This window comes from Schistosoma mansoni, chromosome W (assembly GCF_000237925.1).
Source record: "Schistosoma mansoni strain Puerto Rico chromosome W, complete genome".
Taxonomy (NCBI): domain Eukaryota; kingdom Metazoa; phylum Platyhelminthes; class Trematoda; order Strigeidida; family Schistosomatidae; genus Schistosoma; species Schistosoma mansoni.
The window spans coordinates 10713275-10735430 of NC_031502.1; the positions used below are offsets into that span (position 1 = coordinate 10713275).

The 22156-nt window shown below is 30.9% G+C and overlaps 1 protein-coding gene across 1 annotated transcript in view; it reads right to left on the reverse strand.

Annotated features, from left to right (window-relative positions):
- Positions 1–22156, reverse strand: part of Smp_158720 (protein kinase) — a gene marked incomplete at both ends in the record, with an annotated part of 51396 nt that overhangs the window by 24435 nt on the left and 4805 nt on the right. Inside the window, 5 exons of the mRNA XM_018788512.1 lie at positions 1537–1653; positions 6011–6226; positions 6943–7086; positions 11759–11825; positions 14875–15035. Coding sequence (XP_018654047.1) covers positions 1537–1653; positions 6011–6226; positions 6943–7086; positions 11759–11825; positions 14875–15035 — 705 coding nt within the window. The remainder of the gene's footprint in view (positions 1–1536; positions 1654–6010; positions 6227–6942; positions 7087–11758; positions 11826–14874; positions 15036–22156) is intronic.

The window sequence follows — 22156 nt, forward strand, 5'->3', positions numbered from 1 at the left end:
TGAGCCTACCATTCTTCAGGGTAACGAAAAAAGGTGGAACTTTCAACCTGAATGACATTTAAGTAAATACAGAAACCATAAATTCTATTGGCAAACCAAGAACATTATTTGCCGTTTAATGATGTTCGTATACATTAGTTGCAAATACATCCATAACGTACTAGTTGATACATTCTAAATAAAAGTGTCCACATTATGGGGTCAGAGTACTCGATGCAAAGCGTTGGGTATTACATGAATTTATTAAAACTTTTGATGCTCTTCCAGAAATTTGATAGATATTTCATTCTTTATGGAATAGCCGTCTTCATTGATATAACATCTGACTTGCATCTAGGGCATAACACTTTAAAAAGCCTTCCGTTCGGGTCGGAAATTTTACTGGCTACAAATCCAAAGGTTACTCGCGAAGCTTCCATAGGTGCATCCAATATCACTAACTAGCAAAGCAGTATTCCTTCTCTGTTACACTTGTAGGTACCGTCAATGCTTAGCGAAGTTCCTCTGGTCGCACAGCGAGAGAAAATTACTCTCCAGTTTACTATTTATATCGCATGACATCTGCCCCTTGAGTCTCAACCCAACGATAAGAGTTACAAATATTCGTGGTGGACGTTAGGCAGACCTGGAGATCTTGATTGTTTAAGCAACCGGTAATATCCTGTTTAGCTTTTTTCAGTGAGTTGGATACACGAAGTCAATTATAACAAAGGCTGCTGTTTCGGAAACCGAAAGTGGGCGGATGCTTCTTGTTTGATCTTATGGAAAACTACAAAATAATAGTCTAATTTTATTAACAGTCTTTTCATCATCCGAACGTCAAGGCAGCACTCACAATTACAGTAACTAAGTTTTCAAATAAACTCGTCTTCCGATGGAATTTACCACTTACAAACATCACTTTTAACAGTTTCTCAGCTAATTTTTTTGAAATATAAATAGCTGTACGATGATATGACAGGAATTATGTGAAGCGTAAATTTGAAATAGAATAAAAAAGTCACTGTATTCTTGATCCAAAAGATGACTCTCCGTTAGATAGGTGTAAAAATGATTGATCTACATGTGTTTAGCACACCCATTAATGATAAGTTTGAAGCTAGATTCATTATTAATGCGTATGCTTTATGTATGAAAATGCCATAAATTAGAAGTATGATTTGCAGGATAAATAGGTTTTGTGAATTAGATATGCGCCAATCATTCGTATGGTACTGTGGCTTAAAATACGCTTGTTTATTTTTGTAATGGACCCACCTTCATTTACCTGGTAGATGTAAGTTTGTGCCACAGTCTACACTGAATCTGATTGACTGATTGACCTAGTAGTCATGCTTGTATTCATTTGGTTTACTGAATCTAAATATTTATTTCATTTCGTTTTCTTAACTTGGTGTAAACTGCATATTGTTTATCTACACTTTCTAATGCAGTGGTCTTAGAAGAGGTTTCTACTATTGTTTCATGAACTAACCAACAGAGCTCTGCCCTATGGTTAGCAAAGCAAAATGAGTAATCTAAAAACTGTCAACTTACTAAAGCAAAAAGCTGTGATGTTGGTCTTTCACGAACATCCTTACTGATCATTTTACGTACAGGTTCTAATAAAGTTCTGGGTAGTCGTTCACATATTCTTTCAAAATTATTTGGAATCTATAAAAAAGGAAGAGGACGAAAAATAGATAATTAGTAAGTTGACTTTTATCATCATTATGTTTTGTATCATGGCTTTGAACACAGAACAAACAAACTAATTATCTAACTTTATTCATTTATACAAATTTCTTTCCACTGATATTCAACTTGGTTCATTGATGAAAATATCAATATAAATATATTTGTAGTGGTGAAGTTCGGATTGATGTTGGGGTTTGCTATTTTTAAGTGTTGCCTAGTAACTGGCTACAAATAGGAATGTACACTCAATAATGATTACATACATGTTATTTAGGATTTTAATTATTTATTTATCCATCATGTGGATACCTTTTTATTACTTTTGACTTATTCAATCCAATGTTATGGCTGGTTGCTATATGTCTGAGCCAGGTATATATATATATATATATATATATATATATATATTGTACCAGATTATAATATTGAATAAAGCCATTAATAATAATAATATATATATATATAATGTTAACGATGTTTATCAACTAATTGAAGGCTGGTGTGTAACGTCAAAAAACACTGCATTTTCGTCTTTTGTATATTGTTTCTGTCCCATGGATACCATAGATTTAAAGAGTTAATTGCTATGACAATTCAGGTTAATGAGAATAAAATTTTAAAGTGCCGTCCGTTAATAACAAAATATTTTTTTCGGTTAAGAAGTTAAATTTCGTAATCATATGACCTCAGTTGATGAATTATTGAAATCTCACAATTGCTAAACGGGTATTTTCTGTTAGTAACATAATTAACTTTATTATCATTATTATTATTTTGGAGTTAGTCGTTAACACCGTTGGATGCACATTCAGTGTTCTAGAGGTAAGATGAATGTGCACCAGTCCGAAGGTCTTGTGCTCAGTTACCGCATGTGGAGCTTTGGATGCGCACTGCTGAGGAGTACCATACTAGGACAAAACAGAGTTTCGGTACTTCCAGGTTTTCGGTGGTGGTCTGACATTGTTTGACTCATGATTTCATTGAAACTCAAAAATCTCAACAACTCTGTACTGAAAACAGATAAATATACATCCATTAATCATGATTATTTTGTCAGTAGAGGTATTCCGTATAACGAACATCTTAATTTGTTTGTTAACCAACAGTTATATTTCCACTGTTACTACGATAATCTAATGGACTAATAGTAGACATCAGGCTATGATGTGAACTTTCTCCAATTCAAACAAAAAATGTCATACATTTTCTGTTTAAAACAATATCCGGTAGGTTATCTGCATCAAAAGACGAATTCTTAAAGTTTTAATACAAAGCCATAATAAATAAAATCAACGAAGTAACTGACTAATACACTAACACCATTGAATATTTTATGTTCTCTATCACAAAGTAACTGTGGGAGATTCCGACTAAGTAGTTTCAAGTTGTTAATATCTCATCGAGCACTCAAGATAGTTGCTAACGTATACTTAATAAGGACAATACAGACATCCATGTAATAGTATTAAAACTAACCCCATTTCATATTATGAATTAACTTATAAGCTGAGACATAAATTCCAATATTTGTCCTAATTTGTTTCTTTTATGACAATTATCTTGTAAATCCAGCACATTTATTGAATTGTTTATTTAGAAATATTGAATATCACTAATAATCATCAGTATTTTCTGTAACAACAAACATCAGTAATGAGAAGTGGATAGACATAATTAATTTATACCTGGTTAATTGTTACATACTTTATTTATTTATTCTACTAGCCATTTACAAAATAGATAATTAACATAGCATTATAGATACTTTTTTTAGTAGTAGTAATCATTATTATTATTTTTCTTCTCTATCAATACCGATACATTTATTTTCGGAAGATATTAGTTGAATATGTTTATGACGCCAGTATTAAATATTTAGTCTTATTATCTACTTATTATATGTTCATGTAAATGAATTAAAAGGTTTTCTTTTTTTTTTTTTTGGTATCGGAAATAAAGTTTTTTTACCATTGTTTCACTGGATCAATTGTTATCATGAAATAATCAATAAATAAGATGAATAGATTCATATTAAATGCTTTTCCTACTTGGTTCAAGAACATGGAACAATTGCCAACTAATGAGGATAGTGGAAGAATTCTGTAAATAGTAATCAGATATGGGTTAACTGATGAAGAGAAAATTTTTGATGTTTTGTTTTGAACATTTATGATGACTGAACAGTATATTTTAAACTTGGGTTATACGCAATATATACACTTAGATTTCCTCAGGTGTTTATATAATGTGACTGTACACACAAATTACAAAAATTCCACTTGCTGATGCAAATATGAGAAAAAGTAAAAGGCAGATAATCAGTTTCGAGAATGCTACATTTGGATATGCAGTATTACTAGTCATCTGATGAATTGAGGAATTTCAAAAAAATCTTTTTTGACTAGATAATGGGAGTTTAGATAAAGAAAAAAGAAGCGTAACTTGAATCAACGATCTCTGCAAGACGGCAGTTATTGTTGTTTATTTCTACTACAGAACACTAGAAGTCCACACCCATGTCCGCATCAACTTGGGACCACTGTGAGTATGTTACCTTCAAACCACTATGCTGGTATCATTGGTTCATATTTATATATTCAATCAATCTACAATCATATGCAACTACTATTCACTGCTAAACATGGTAAGTGACTGACTTTCGATATGATTAAGCTTTATCAGTCAATGTCACCCACTAGAACTTGGGAAATCCTTTACGAAGTTAGTCAGTGTTTGAGGTTGCTCATTGTTTGTTTAGATCTCCGGTATTGTGAACAAACTGGACAAAATCGGCAAAACTCTTACTTTATAAACAAAACAATATTTGTTTTTCTACTAATTTTAAAAAAAAGGGTTTGCTTCTTGTTATAGCACTCCCCAACGAACTTTAAATCGAAGATAATAGTCCTAACAGATTACATTCTATCTTAGTTAGTGTTAATTTGACTAGAAGCGAAATAAATATTTGACAAAAATTTGTTTTGTATTGTTTGTTTAAATCTCCCCATTGATGTTTAGAACTGCAATTGGTCAGTCTCTTATTGGTATATGTGCGTCCTGTGAGGACTACCTCGATATTGTCTTACGTCACAAGCACTATAAGCAAAAATGGATAGTAGCCAGCAGTGAACATCAACTCTGGGATGCAGATACATCCACTTGACGAGTCCCCAATAGGACGAAATGTGCGTTCTGGATTACACTGATAACCACCACCCATCTTTATTTATCGAAAATGGTGTAGTCTTATCTTTATATCCATTGATCAGTTTGTGAAATGATTTTTTTATCAGTTAAATAATTTATTGTGTCTATTCAACTAAATTAATTGTATAAATTGTACAGTTCTGTTTTCTCATTGTTATTTCGGAAAACATGAATTCAAAATTACAATTGTCGATGTATTATTGCTCAGCTTCATTTTATTGATCGTTCCGTCTGCTTTTTAACAACAAATCGTGTAAATTCAGTTAAACTATATATCAGGTCAAAGAAAGCTTCTCTAGAAATCTTCTGAAAGATTTGTTTTCTTTATGAACAATTTATCATCTTTTGTCTGCCGATAAGCATTCTTTTATGACCACACATACAATCAGCGATATTGTTCATGTATTGTCGCAGATGTCTATTAGTATATTTTGCAAAGTTGTAGTAAGTGTCAAATGGTTATATATATGGTAAAAATGTTGAGTGTTTTCAGCCTAGATTGTACATTTTTGAACAGAACAACTGGTTTCAATGAAATCATGAACTAATCTAGGTTAGACCACTACTGAAACCTGAGATCACGGAACGTCCTAACTTAGATCTGTTCATGATTTCATTGAAATTCAACAATATTTATAACATGCTGAAATCAACTGGCTGTTTTACATCATGCTTTCAAAAGAAGAATTTTCAATCAATTTACCAGTTCATAAAAATCATTTAGTGATTTCTACTAACATATATTTGGAATTCGTATTTTTGTCCTAACATAAAATTCCTATGTGGACTGATTTGCCGTTTATGAAATCGGAAATGAATAGCTCACTTCCAATAAAGAAAGCTCTGATGACGTCAAAAAAAGCAATGAAGCCTGTGAAATAAGGAGAAATCAGCTCAGAGAACAGTACACCACTCAAAGATTATATTTGAGCCTAAAATATCTTCATTTCATTTCATAACCTTTCGAGGATGACAAATAGAAGTATTATTTTGTGACAATAAGGTTAGGTTAGAAAAAAAGAAAATATATTTAAAACAATGGTTATTTTTTAAAATTAGTAACTGTCAAAGATGGGCTGTTTTGCTAGAAAATAGGCTTTTACACTCGATTTTAAATCTAACTTACTTCAGGCAATTGTTTTACATAGACATTTGGATTTTGCTCTGAGTCAATCAAAGAATGTCCTTGATTGTGAATAGCACAAACTACCATTCCTAAGGAAAACATGTCGGCAAGCGGTGACATGGAATTATACATTTGGGCTTCTGGAGCAATAAAATCTAAATCTGGTTGAGCAAACACTGGCACTTTTACTGAACATCCAGTAAACTTTGGAGTTATCTATAAAGAAGATGTGTCATAATGTTCATAAATCATTGATTAATTCAAAAAGTATTTAAAGACAAAAATTTATAATCACAAATGAGGGAACTGATATTTTTATGAAAGATTTACGACTAGTTTCTCGTTCAGCAGCTACTATATACTCAGCCTGACTTTTCAGTTCTTAATTTTCAAATACTGGGTTATGAATTCAGATGATTAGCTGGATTTGAAAAATGTGATTGAATGTTGCTTAGATCGACTGGAGACAAACATGAGAATAAAGTCACGTTGAGAATATTTTATGCAGTAGATTTTTCTATCTTTTGTGTCAAAGATATGTGCTTAAAATCCTTCAACAGCTTGACTTTCCTTAACTCAAAGCATTATTTCGAATTCCTCTTTTGAACAATGCTCTTCGAAAATCACAAAGAGGATCGCACAATTTTTGATGATAAATATCGTATTCTTCTGCCTAGGAGATTTGTCACTGTAAATCTAATTGGTTCATTTATTTTACTTAGGCCGATACATGTTTAAGAAACTCGATACTGAATCTACCTGATGGTATCATGCGTCAAATGATTTTGAATTTTTGGTATGATTATTTATTCTTAATTTTTTCACTTTCAATGTGTAATATGGAATATTGACTTGGGGCATTTTGTATAATTATCATTGTACAAAGATTAATCATCAAAATTATTTTAAGTACAATAACTGATTCAACTTACTTTTGTGGTGTCAACAATCTTCTCTAAAAAATTCAATCCACCCAATTTCCATATACTCTTGTTAACCAACAAGATTGACGCCGTATTTATGTTACAATGCATTAATTCTTGGGTACTATGAAGATACCTTAGTGCATCTGTAATCTAGATGAAGAGAAATCATAATAAGTTACTGTTTAACCATTTAATTTAATTCTTACTTATTTCATTATACATGTCCCAGGATTTAATAAACAGAATAAGTTTTGCAGCCGACAACGTGGTACGTACACTAAGTATGCGATGAATGAGAGTTATAAATTCGTGGTCTAGTTTAAAGCTCTGACTTTGAGATGGTCTCTTTTACATTTTAATACTTTAACTGCATTGCCCAGCTGTTAATAAGTCACTAGAGTCGATATGGAAAATTATATTCAAATCAATTAGTAATCTAAAATAAATAAAAATTCTTTATGTGATGACGTTTGAACAATCTGATAATACATCTGCGTACTGATGGCGAAGTTGTCTTTTATCCAATGGGACGGCAAAAATCGTGCCAATTTTATAATGATAAATCAAGATATCAAGCAAGTAATACTACAATGATTTCTTAATCTTACGGTTCACTTCTTCTTAAGACGCAACATAACTTACATCAACTTTGATTTCAATGACGGCATTTGTGATTTGTGAAAATTTTAAATAACCGATCAATTGCATAAGGGTTTGTATGAAAGCAGGTCAATGTATACTATACTGCAGAAATTTTGTCAAATAACTGAGTGGTCGCTTTAGCGAAGTATGCTAAAAAAATAAATCAATTCATTCATCCATGAAAAAAGTATGATTATTATCACATGGTAGATATGTGCTTCAGCAAATGCATTCACATGTCAGAGACTCAATGGTCGAATATTGCGACTTGTTGAATGAGCATCGTTTTTAAATTCTGTAGCTTTTGGATTCATGTAGTAGGATAATCGGTCAAATAAACAGTCTGTGAGGCGAATATTAAGAAAAGGGAGGTGTGAAGTATATTATGTAGAAAGGACACGGAAAGCTAATGTCTCTAAGGGAATGTAAATAAGTTGTGTTAAGAAACATAAAGAACATCATCTATTGTACTTTTGATATTTGTCTTGGAATATGATGAAAACTAATGAAGGAAACAAAGATAAGTAATATGAGTATCTTAGATTATTGTGAATAGTTGTTTACTTGATGTATGGAAACTAAATAACATAGGGATAATAAAGATCGCTTATGGTGTAGTTCTCTCTTAAGTAGTTTATTTAGTTATAATAACCTCTGAATATGACTGGAAACAGATGCTACCTTAACCACAACGCACCACATTCTCTCCATTCTTACTCTTCCATAGTTACGAAGGTTTTGTGTAAAATTCATGTTACGATTCAGCATTGTTCTCAGCACACTCCTATTTGGATTATTACGCGATAATTAATGAACTGTAAGTGAATATATATCACATCGATCAGTATACCACCTTTTTGCCATACTTTGTATGCCATAATCTAGAAAGTAAGACTTTCTTTCTTACTAACATTTCATTGCTTTATTAAAAAAACCTTCGTGAATAAGATTTATAATTGAAACCTTACATAAAATATGGTTGTGATTGAAAAAAATTATGTACCGTGACTTGTTAACAAACGAATTATATCCCTATTTTATTTTTATTTCATCATACAAAAACTTATTAGTACTTCATGTAAGGGAGTTTCCCCCAAAGCTTCATACAAAAAATGTTCGAAAAGGTTTCGAACTAAAAGTGTAGGTATTTCGTGTTTACATTGATTAGAAGTAGTTGGTCTTATTCTGTTGGTATAGAATGAGTTTTGGGGTACTGGGATTATTTCTGTATATTAAGGCATATCAAAGTGTCATACTGTATGAAGTTATTAATTTATGAAAAAGTTTCAAGTATTGGGTGAGCCTATAAAGGTTTTTAAATGTTACAGTACATGACAAATAGATTTAGCGAGCAAATATCAAAATCGGATATTTAAAATGAAGAATGTATTTTGCATTTACAAGTGATTGGTCCCTGAGTAGAGACCGATGTTGTGTATATCAAGTTCGTCTTAGTACCGACAATGTGCTGTTAGTCATGTTGCAATGTGCTCACCACTTAGTGATCGATTAACTGTAGGTACAGCTGAGCCTTATTGGAGGTTAGTTGCGGTCTAAGTAGTTCAATGGTAACCTCTCTGACTGTGAAGCTGGGTGACTAGGATTGAATGGGCTAGGGAGCATCAATTACCTCAAGATTACAGATATAACCGGCAGACGCGTGCTTAGTACCATGAACCCAGGTCCAGGGACATTTATGGCCAACTTTCAACCATCTTGTATCTTGAACTAATAATTTGGTATAATAACAATGAACTGTTTTGCATTTCAGATTATCGTCAATTCAAACAAGGCACAAGAAAAATACCTCTTCATAGGTCTTTTATCTTATGAAAGAAGATATAAAAGCGAAATAATGAAATGCAAACTCGAAACTAAAATAAAGGTCAAATGCTAGTAAACTAATGAAGTACAACTAGTGACAATATTATTTTATCTATTAAACTCAATTAAAATATAAAAGCCGAAAAATATAAAAAACCGATGTTAAACAAATGAGATAAGACTTTTCAACTACAGTAAACGATCCGTTAGTTAATAATACTAGGGGTATCAGAGCAACTAAAATGTTAGTGAATTTTGTGACAATATTAAACACACTATTCACAACTTAGTTTATAAATACCATATGTTTTAAATGTAGGAGAAACTTTGATAGTACCACCAGACAAAATGTCAGACGAAAAACAAATAACTTGATTTCCGACATTATTTAGAGATGGTACTACTGTTTTTTTATGAATATCTGGTGTTCCTGAATGCTAAATGATCTCTATAAGTCTAGACTAGTTCAAGGAAGAATTATATTCTATATATCTTGCACATAAAATAAATATTTCGTCATTCCATTAACGAGAATTTGTTTAATTTTGCAATCTTTCTTAGTGAAACATACTGTTAGTCCTCAGTATTGTGACATTTTCAAAGTCATACGTAAAAGTATATAAAATGATATTCCAAGTTGAATCAAATTACCTGATATATCCCAAATATAATCTCTAATTCACAGAAAGACGAATCCTGTTAAAAATAAAGGTAAGACAAACATTTAGAACTGTATAGCAAATTCAAGTTTATCAATTAGCTAAATAGTTGGCATGTTTTTTCAATGGAATACTACAGTGATGCATCCCTACAAAATTAATTTACAAATTTAAACAACGGTTAGATTATGTAAACCAAATTTCTTTTGAAATTATACCTATATTGAAACCATTGAATTAACAGATCCTTTTTTCTTCATATACCGTAAATTAAATGTTACCATGGTTTTATTAATTTATGACTAGTCTCGGAAGAATAGTAGACAGCCGTTTCAGATACTAGCATTCAATAAATTATTGTAGCAATATTCATTTGTTTTTTATACCACAGTGTATTTTTTCTTCAAATAAGCACTTAATCAATAATGTTTCTTGTATAATATTGCTTATATATTTGAAATCATGAATCAATTGAAGCTAGACCACCATGGAAAACCTGGAAGCACTGGACGGCCGTTTCGTAGAATACCTTGTCTCTGCTGGAGCGAGTCTTTTTGAGAAGAAATCACGAGATTCCAACCCAGCACCTAACCAGTTGGTTAAGGGTACCGCTTAACCACTACACCATTGAACCTGCATCCAACTCTGGTAATGTCTAACTTCAGCCGATCCACCAAGTTGAGCAGCCATTCACCAATATCTTCAGTGAGTTGATATCTCCCAACAGACCTGGTTGAACTCCACTGGTTACTGCTTCTCACTAGAACTCCAGGAAATACTTCATGGAGCCAGTCACTAGTGAGCGCGCAAGACTAATAGGTCCTGGGTTTGAATCTCGCGGGGTGGGACCGTGGATGCGTACTGCTGAGGAGTCCCACAATAGGACAAAACGGCCGTTCAGTGCTTCCAGGTTTTCCATCGTGCTCCAGCTTCAATTGACTCATGATTTCCACTATAAAATTACTGAAATCTTCACAAAACCCCTTTCTGATAACATTGCTTATACTTATTTTACGAAGTCCCAATAATCCAGTTCATTTGTTAAAAATTATTTTAAGAGGTCGTCTACTCACTGAAAAATAATCTAATAATAAAAGAGAAAATATTAGACATTTAATGGGAATGATTGTCCTCATAAATAAATTGATGAATTGTGAATAAACAATGTTAGTTTACTATGGAGAATATCTAGTTAATAATTATAGACAATGTGCATAATATTCTCTGTTCTTTCTTATTATCAATCGTAAACATCCAGCAATATATACAATTTTTTGAAGGCTTATGATATTTAATAAAGGTTTATAATTCCGACGTTTGTCTACAGTCTAAAACTAATAATACAGCTATCAGTCAGTGGTAAATTTATATATAGTTCATTTTATTGTGATCTTGAAATGAATAATTATTTTTTTGTTTTTACAATATATTGTTGTTACTAAGGTGACATAAACAGTGACGTGAATCCTGTATTTAAAACAAAGACTATAACAATGAGCACGTCGTTGACATATAAGCACTTTATTGTAATACAGAGTCTTTTAGTCAATTTTTATTTTATTTTTTAGAATCAATTTTTTTTCAATCAAATTTTTCAGCTTAACGCATGATTTAATTAATCATTTTTCCAAACGAGGAAAACAAAAATATGCTCGAATTGGTGTGAAAATAGTAATGTCATATTATTATAAACGTACCTGATCATTTATGTACATATCTGCTAAACTTCCTATTATTGGTTCAGTTATAAAAGTGAGATATTCACTGAAAATGAATTAAGAATCAAAATCAAATAAGTGGAGATCAATTATGAATAAACTGTACATAAAACTTTGCCTTTATGATGATTGTTTAAAATAACAAATACAGTAAATACTGATTTTGCTTTTTAGTAATTCTATATTTATAGGTTAGGTTGAACTGATTATGAGATCTGGTTTGTTTTATCAAATGAATGTTGAATTCGATAGAGCATTTACGTTCTGACAAGTAGAATTAGAAAATTAAAACTTTTTCATTTACATTCATGGGGACTTTACAAACATTATTGTAATCCATCGTAGAAAGTGCATTTCTACTAGTTGATTGTACTGATGTTTGTTGAAGTAATTGCATTTGGTAGGGAAAGAAAACCTGTTAGGCTGATCATGTTACCATTTTAGTTCAAAAGACATACGAATGCTAATTTTGTGACCGATGAATTGCGAAAAGCTTAACTATTTCATTTTAAATGGTTTATTTTTGTAAACTAGATTACGTTGGTGATTACTAGTCTTTTTACTTTTGAAATTTACAAGGTAGGACTACTCACTGTTTGTTTACATAATTCATTTATTGTTCGTTTATATTGTGGTTTGTACTGCTGAGTTATTCATAGTATATTTTGAATAAACTAGTCTTATGAATTAAATTTATCCCACTATCTCTGCTACGCATTTGGAAAAATCCCCTAAATAAATATTACTGTTCCATCTTCGTCAACGAAAAGAAAAAGAAATTAATTTTCAGCTTTGTACAAAATGTGTAACAGAAGTGTTAATTACAACATATTCTTTAAAATAATAGTGGTGTGAAATTTTGGGCTGAATTAAATCTCAGCAAACGTGTTAACCTATTAGCTTTGCAGTGTTTCCAGGTCCAATGACAAAATCACATGTACCAGTTTCGAAAGTCAGTATAATGTGACTAAAAAACCCACTGAATAATCATACCACCACCCTTTCGAATCATTTGAAGTGACTGTATGAATTTTAAAAATATTATCATTTTTATCTGATAGTAACGATTACATTTTCGTGCATTTTCAGTGATTGGACTGAATCACTGAAATTAATTTTTTGTCAACTTTGATAAGACTACAGTGTTAATGTTTTACGGTAGCTGTTATGTAATGAATAAAGCGAAACCAACTATGGTCATTTATTTTATTCTTCCATAATTTTAAAAGCAGTTGAAGCTCGTATGTAAGTTTATAAAAAACTTGCAAAAATTTCAGCCAGTGGCCATAGTTTTTATTTTTAATAGTAGTATATGACGTCCTTATGGTTTCTATGATGATGAAAAAATTGGTGAGCCACCATTTAATCTTACTCCAGTTGTCTAAATGCACAATCTCTACACTACTTGAAGATCATCAGTTAAATTCTTCTTTACTGGCAAACAATAGTTTTTCTAGAGTTGTTAATCCATAAAATGTTTAGTTACTTATCAGCATGAGAATCACCCAAGATTTTCAAGGCTCCTGTGCCTTTAATAGCTATCAAAGATATACATATTCCTCACCTCATTGTGTAGAACACTAAAAACTGGAATTAAGTAAACTAATACTGAAAGTACGTCATTAAGATATTTTTTCGGCTCAGTTATTTGTGAATGTTCTTTTAATAAACTTTTTGTTTTGTGTCTAAACTTCGTTTTAGAATATTCTAGAACCTATTGTGTCTCAACATTCTATGTAGTACAATGAACATTTGAATTATTTAGTTTATATGGTTTTAGCAACTTTGCATATTCTTGCTGGATGAAATATACTATGACTTCTTGATAAATTTATGGTACTTGTAGTCCAGTCAAATATAGCTTGAAATTTGTTTTTCTCTTGTACATAAGTATTGTGTAAAAGTTTTTAATTTTCCTAACCAACTTTAAGCTTGTTTAGAGGATATCTAACGAAGTAGAATGAAAGTAGAAATCATCACTGATATTTTAGTGCATTTGTATTTAATATACTTGTTTTTTAAGGTGCTTGAATGCTGAAGAGATTAAGCAAATGACTTGAGAATCAGATATTAATGTTGATAGCAACGCTTTTTTGATACTTTTAATACAAGCAAATTGAATTCGCTCACAAAGTTATAGATTAATCTATATTTTACCCAGTTAAAATTAACTCATTTTGCAAATTGTAAACAACATAGAAACTAATCACTATTCTGAACATCAACACTGTCACACTGGTCCATTCAGCTGACGAGTCCCAAATAAGACGAAACGCCCGTCCTGGATTCCACTGCTAGCCACTATCCATCTTTGATTAGAATGCTTATGACTTAAGGCAATATCGAAGCAATCCGCACAGGATGCATATATGTCAACAAGAGATTGATCAATCACAGTCCTAAAACAATAATGGGAAGATACAAGCAATCAACACCAAGTGAATTTTACTGATGTTATTTTGTTTCTGATTTGTTCTGAGTACCAGAATTATTGTGTATAACTTCATTTTCTCTTCTTGCTTGATTCGTATGGTTTATAAACATAAAGTTACACTGCGGGCACATCACTATGAAACCTAATTGTTCATACATTATTTTGAGCAACTGAAGTTATTACTTGTAGCATGATATTAGATAACAAATTCCAGTTACACAAAAAAATGTCTCTTTATGAAACATATTATCCCGTTTCACTCTCGGCTTTCATCAATGTAAAACTTTGAATTCGCATCTAGTTTGTTCTCTACAAAAATATAATTGCTTTAGTTTTTTAAATTGTAGAAAAGTAAACCTATTCATTCATGAAAAAAAGAAGAAAGAACTTTTATGAAAAAAGGCATGAAATGGTGATTAGTCACAAAAATTTGTTTTATCTAGACACAAATTTCATGTATACATGTAATTAGGTTAATTTCATAGAGTATGATTATTTTGACAAAGAAAAAAAATCTAGACAAAACAAATTAAATTCAAATAAATAGGAAGGTGTTTAATATTTTGAATTTATGGCTAATTTTTTAAATTTCCAAAATTGAAAACAAAAAGGAATGAAACTATAACCAAATTGATATAATACTAATTTCTACATTGCTTACTTAGTTTCTTCAATATCATGTATTAATTGTACAAAACGTGGATGTTTCAGTTTGTTTAAATTTATCAAATCATTGCGTAATGTTTCCAAGATTAAATCCCGTCTCCGATTTTTATTGACTCGATCCAATGTTTTTTTATCAAATGTGAATACTGTAGATTTCTGAAAGGGGTTCAAAATCAGATAGATGATTAGATGAAAGAAAACTCTGTTAAGAACTCATTGAACTATGGGTTCATCAACACTGCTTTCGTATATTCTACTCAGTTGCCTAGATTTATGCACGTCACTCAGAAAATTAATAACTAATTTGACATAAAAATATGACTGCAACTAAGTTTTGACACATTATATGAAGAGATTAATAAAAGCATAAATGAAATTCTCAAATCAACTTGACCGTTCATATGTATTATAACTTTGTCAGTAATATGAATATAGGAAAATAATGCTTGGTAGATACTGAAAATTAGTCAACTGTCTACGAATTATTGGGATGTTAACCATAAAGGTCTAACAGCGGAAATAAATCTTTATATTTGCCTAAAATGTTTCAGGATTTCAATGTGGCCAACAGTAAGAGAACCTGATAATTTTCATTTAATTTCCTAGACTCACGAATAACATAAAAGATTAGTTTCTAATAATCACTGACCCTTGAGATGAATCTTAATCATGTTTATTTTGTCAAAATATATTGTATATAAGTGTCTAGTTTGTTTACCAGGCGATCCATGTTTTGATGATAGGTTGTATTGTCCTTTTACATACTTAGACTACGAGCGCTAGCCTTATTAGCGTGGATCTACGAATGTCAAGCCAAACGATGGATCACACGTTTAACACATTCCATAGAACATTCCCTGAGCTATGATAAACTCCTAACATCAAAACATTTAATGAGGCTCATTCTTGAGTAGAGTTAGATCACGTTCTCTATGAAATACATAAAAGAATATGATTATACACAATTATTATGTTATTGTTGTTCCATACTAAGCATAGAAAATATCTTTTAAGTATATTAGTAAATATCACTTGATATTATTTGTTTTATTTAACGAATTACTCTCTTTAACTACTGAAAGTTTAATATAAAATTATTTTCTAATTAATCTTTTATACAAAACTACAAAAGCTGATTAAAGTTATCCAGAAAGAATACTTGAATTTGTTGAAATTTTAGTCATACAAACATTTTATTATCACAAGGGGTTTTGTGGTCTATCGGTTAAGTGCTCTGGTGCGAGACTGGTAGGTCCTGGGTTCGAATCTCGCGAGGCGAGGTCGTGGATGCGCACTGCTGAGGAGTCCCATAATAGGACGAAACGGCCGTCCAGTGCTTCCAGGTTTTCCATGGTGGTTTAACCTCAATTGACTCACGCTTTCAACTATGAAAACATTTTTATGATGTTTGTTTTTCTTATGTCTTCCACTTTGTTTAGTTGACCTTTGTATACATAAATGGTCTGAACAAGTAAATGCATGGTCAAATTATTTTGAAATATAATGCTCTTACATATCATATAATCTTGATAGACCTTATCTTCTCACTGTATTATCTAAACATATAGAAGAGATTAATTGTTGTTTGTATTAGTGAGTTTGTTTTTCAGTAGTGAACTTCAACTTTTCTGGTTTGTTGTTTAGTAATTAAATGAAAATTTAGTTAAACTTTTTGATATTTACATAATCAGAAATGAGGCAAGGATAGACTAAAGGGATTGTTGTTATAAGTACAATGTATTTATTGATTTATAAGTTAATTTATTTTTTACCATTAGACGGGATTAAATTTTTCAGTTAATGCTGCAGGAAATCTTGATTTCCTTGAATATTCACTGCAAATTGACTATGTTTTGCTGTGGACTGTAGGTAAATCTCCACTTCAGAATTATTTTCAATGTTCATGAAGTTTTGTCCACCTTCATTAAAACGTGTGAAGTAAATACGATGGATCGAGATATTTATTAATAACTTTTGACGACAAAGTTACATGGAAACTATATCAAGAAAAAATATTAACCCGAGAATTATTTTGAAACAGCTTTACAGCGACCTAGTGTACTAAGTTATGACTCTTCAATAGTTTTCCACCGCAGCATTTCAGAGGTCGAGCCATGACTTAAAAGTCATAAGTATGGACTACTGGGAAGCCAAGACCTGGATGTAAAAGGTTTCGATAGTAATTTGGCTACGACAGTTAGCAGCTAATTTCGGTTCATTCAAAATAAACATATATATATATATATATATATATATGAATTTACGTCTAAATGCACGTGTAAGTACTTGAAGCACTAGACAGCTGTTTCGTCGTAGTATTGAACTATCCAAGAATTCTCATTGAGGACTTCACGAGAAATCAGGATCAAACATTGCTGCAGACACGATGTAGATGAGTAATTCTTTATAAATCTAAGGGTTCATTTTTGTGAACTTTGTTTATTCGCAATTAGTATCAAATGTCATCAGTTGATTTGGAACCCAACTGAATTGAGTGTCGAAAATATAATTATTTGAATGAGTTCTATTTTGTTTGTATCGAATAACAGAATGGCTGAAGTTATTAATAGGGTTCATGAATTTCCAACTCAGTGGTCTGAAGTTAAAACAGTCGCTACTAGATCGGATGGTGATCGGCACTAGTGCAAAGTTACAAAGTCGTGTTTTCCTTTCTTTATTGTTTCGTCGATTAACATTTACCAGTGATCAAAGTTATTTTCAAACTTCGTTATTGCTGTCTTCTTCGAAAATATTGCTATTCTAAAAGTTTTACCAATGTTAATACAAAGTTAATTTTAAGTCTTATTGTCTATAGTTTTTTGAGGAATCCATGTAAACACCAACTGATTAAGTTTTATGAACTAGAAGAGATAATCACTTAAAAGTTATGAGTAGAACAATTACAGGCTTCCAACGCAATCAAATGTGATTTAAAGAAAATTTACACATGAACAATAATAATTCGAATTAATCTGAAAATTACTGGCTGTTTAAATAATTGGAGCATGGAAATATTTAAATATAAATCAGTAAGTGCTTTATCAAATGACAAATATTAACTTTCTGTACACTGTCAATATACTTTAGGGTTGTATTCCAAACATTAATTGGTCTGACTCTCAAGTGAAGAATTAAAAATAACAGTTGTTTAGATTTCATTTGAATGATTGATTTAAGTCATCCTTCACGATTTATATGTATATGATAGAAGAAGCCTTATCCAATGTAATTTGAATAGATTTTATTTGAAGCTTCGAAATTTCTTCAGTTTCTTTGTCAGGAGTCATGAAAACACATAAATTATTAAACAAATGCATACATTGGTGCAGTAAAAGCTTGATTTTAAGAAATCGACTTCACTTATTAGCAAAACATGATAACTGGATCATAGTAGATGAATAAATGTGAAATGAGAAAGGCTAGTGTTTTAAAATAAGAATATATTTTATCTGTTATTTAAATATCCTAATGAGACCGAGTATATGTAAGTCAAAATACCTAAAAAACGTAAATAAATGTCATCTTTAGCCTTCATAGTTATAAATCCGTAAATGTAGTATCACATCACTGTTAGAGTATGTTGCAAATTCTAAGGATTTGATATTGAAAAGATTGTCTTATGTATGTTAATGGTATAAAATGTAGCTAAAGACTTACTCTTACGACTAATGACACTTTATTATAAGTAGCATATTTTTGATCTCAAACAAAGCTATCATGTTTTTTTAAATTTAATTCAATAAACATGACTTTCAGAAGTAGACTTTCAAAAATGCTAATAGGAATGCAATCTAACATGAAAAAATACTGAGTTGCTTTCTTTTTTTAATTTACCTTTATAACTAACATCTGATCAGAAAGTTATTGAACTCATCGAAGGTGTCCTTGTCTCACACTTATTTTGAGGTAACTTGAAACCATTTCTTACCATTGCAGTGAACGTACACTCAGGTGGAGAAAACGAATCGTACTTAATGCACAATCACACAGTGGTGTAGTGACATTCGAAAATCATATATTATATACATCATTTACAGATCAACTCTCAAATTTCTTTTACAGGCTTCATTGTTCTTTTATTCCTGTTGTTATCTTGATTGTTTTCATTTCCCTCATCTATTCTCTTCATTTCAAACTTCTCAACTTTCTACTCGTAGACATTCCACTTCCGGTTGGTGGAACGTACTACTTATATCTGCAGACATAAGTAGCATACACCACACAATGACCCAGTGTTATTATGTGGGTCTCTAACAGGATGAAATAGCTTTTTCGATTCTTAGATAAAAAATGAATCCTCGAAATCAACACTTCTTCAGTTTTGGCTGTGTCTAATGGAAACACATTAAAAGTTCATTTTTTAGCTATCTAAATACTTTTATCGAAAAAACTTTTTCGGACCTTAGATTTTTAAGGTTTTTTTTCACATTTCAGTGTTTTGAGCATGAAAAAAATGCCTTCTGCCTACCATAAAGAGAGAAAAACATTAATCTAGTCTATATAAAGAAATATTTAGGCGAAGAACAATTGATCATAAGATACTCTGACATTATTATAAAAGAAACTTTGTAAAATAAAACGCATTTTTTCTTATATACCCACAGGAATTTCTGTAAGTTCTAAAATATACCTCCATTCAATACATTTTGTGATTGAGTGAACTTTTAAATATGTCTAGAATATTCGGCATTTCATAACTTACGCAGGAAATAATAATCTTTCGATATAATGTTCTTGATTGTTGACGTGGCTTCCGATGTTGTTAACATCAACTGAAATTATTTACACTGCACAAAAAACTCAAAAAATTGCAGAAATATATTCCGAGTTTAGTGATTAACAAAGGTTTTCAACGCACGAAAATTGAAAATGCAATATCAACAATGATAATCTTGATTTTAAGTATAGATATCTGTTTAAGATGAGTGAATTTAATGAGTGTTTATATATTTTGAGGCTCTGGAATTAGTTAGGGAAATGTTGGAAATCAGTGAACACTAAATAATTGTTTCTTTTTAACCTCACACTCCTTGAAATGATCAAACTTAGTGATTTATAGTGGTTATATCTGCAACTTATTTATCATATGCTCTCATTTCTTAATAAAATTAATGTTAAGTAAGCTTGAACTATAGTTAAAACATTTTCATCGTTATAGGCACAAAAATATATCACCCGATGACCCCCTAAGCTATACGGTTAACTGCTTATATTTTTAGCTTTGGTGCAAGTTTAGTACAACAATATCACTAGTAGACAGTCTAATTGTATTTGAGTGAATATTTTCCGTAATACACTTTGGAGTTTCTGAGTTATTTTGCATTCTTGAAACTTTATCAAATATACATAGCGTCCTGCTAATTTGATTGACAATTTACACAGATTGAGTGGATTAGTCAGAATGTAATATGTTCATACATCTATCTAGTACGAAATTTACTGTTTTGTCATGTCAACGAAATTGAGGTTTTTAAAAGCAATGACAACCATAATGGAGTTCCCTATAATTCCCTTGTAATCATATTGACCTGACTAGTGATAATAAACCAATTTTTCCTAAATATTTTTTTGCGAAATAAGGATGTGTTCCAAACTACTATTCTTTTGACAGTTAAAACTTGTGAACTATTTAAAATTTAATCCAATCAACAATCGGGTTTTAATTATCGTGTTTTTTAGTTCTCACCCGTAATAGAGTTTTATCGATCACATTTGTAACGAGCCAAACAGTGTAAATGACGGTGATAAGAATTATGTTGGATGGTAGAGTTGTAAAATTAATGGTCTATAAGCTTTAAACATATCTTTCGATTATTGAATGCTCGACAGTGATTGCCTTTAAGAAAGATACTTGACTTTGTTCTGAAAGTTTATGACAGATGAAGTTTAACCATTTTGGTGGTGTAGAGCTATCACTGATTCCATGACTTTCACCTAACATTATTTTACCCACTTGTTAAAGTGTAGTGTTTTCAGCTGTGTATCATTCGTTTTATCAATAAAGCAGTTCCTTGTTTTAATCACAAGAATTTATATGACTTAGGTACAGTTGAAATTTAATATTACTTCAACTGTTTTCAATGTAACTCAATTAGTTCTAGTGAGTATTCAAATGATATTCTCGATAATTTAAAAAAAAATTGGAAATTGTCATTTAATTATTTTCGACATATTTTTACGTAAGGTGTACATATTTAATTTCAAGGGTGACTGAATAAAATCTATTATTTGTTTGATGTAATAGTACATTTCGATTTTTTGAATTTGAGGATGCAAGAAATATTGGATCATAAAGTTTTGTCCTACAAAATGTTACCAATATAGTAACAGTTGACTCATATTTGTTTACAAGTACTGAACTCAAATGCACTTATTATTCTTCATTATTAACTAAAGGAATCAATCCCTTTTGTTATCGATTATTTTATAAGATACACGGGGAATATTATTCCAAATAAACATGGATTGTTTACCTAGATGTAACAATTTAAATTAAGTCTCCAGGTTTAGTAATATGTTGTTGTACAGTTAAGTAATTTTAACGTTTTTTAAAATATGAAATGAGATTTTAAAAAGATCTTTGTTTAGGATGAACTCTGTGACACCCGACTTATTTGAAATCTTCGCTAATACTACTATGTTGATATGCCAATTCGGTTTAATCTAAATATACAAAATGTGCATCATTATCTTTATTTATTTGTTAATAACACATTGTGAACGAGAGAAGCCCCTGTTAGTTGCAATTACGTTAACTCTGTTATCAAATATTTTGAAAATGGTATAGTGCCGTTTTGGTTAGTAATCATAAGTTTATACACACTAAGAAAAATCTAGCTTTTAAAGGCAAGTTGAAATCGATATGATAATTGATATTCTGTTTGAATATTTTCCGCTTAATTTTAGCGGGAGACGAAAATAGTGTAAAAACCTTTTTAATTTCATTGAATGTACCTAACAACGAGTTACATTGCTCAAATCAAATGTATTAGGCTTCTCATAAAATTAAGAGAAATATAATTGAGATTAAACTAATCATAACTCCTATCACAGTGGTGATGTTCAGCTCACCATAAAGCTCTGATGAACTTTCAAAAATAACATTTACCATTATCAGTTTTTCATTGATAACATCAGTAATATTAAGTGACGGTGTGGTTCAGCAATGAAATCGTTTATGAGGTTTTGAAATTTTTTTGCCAAGTAAGGTGGTTTCTTTAGGTTACTTAGCATGAAATTAATTTCGATCACTGATTCACATCATTTGGTGAGGCATT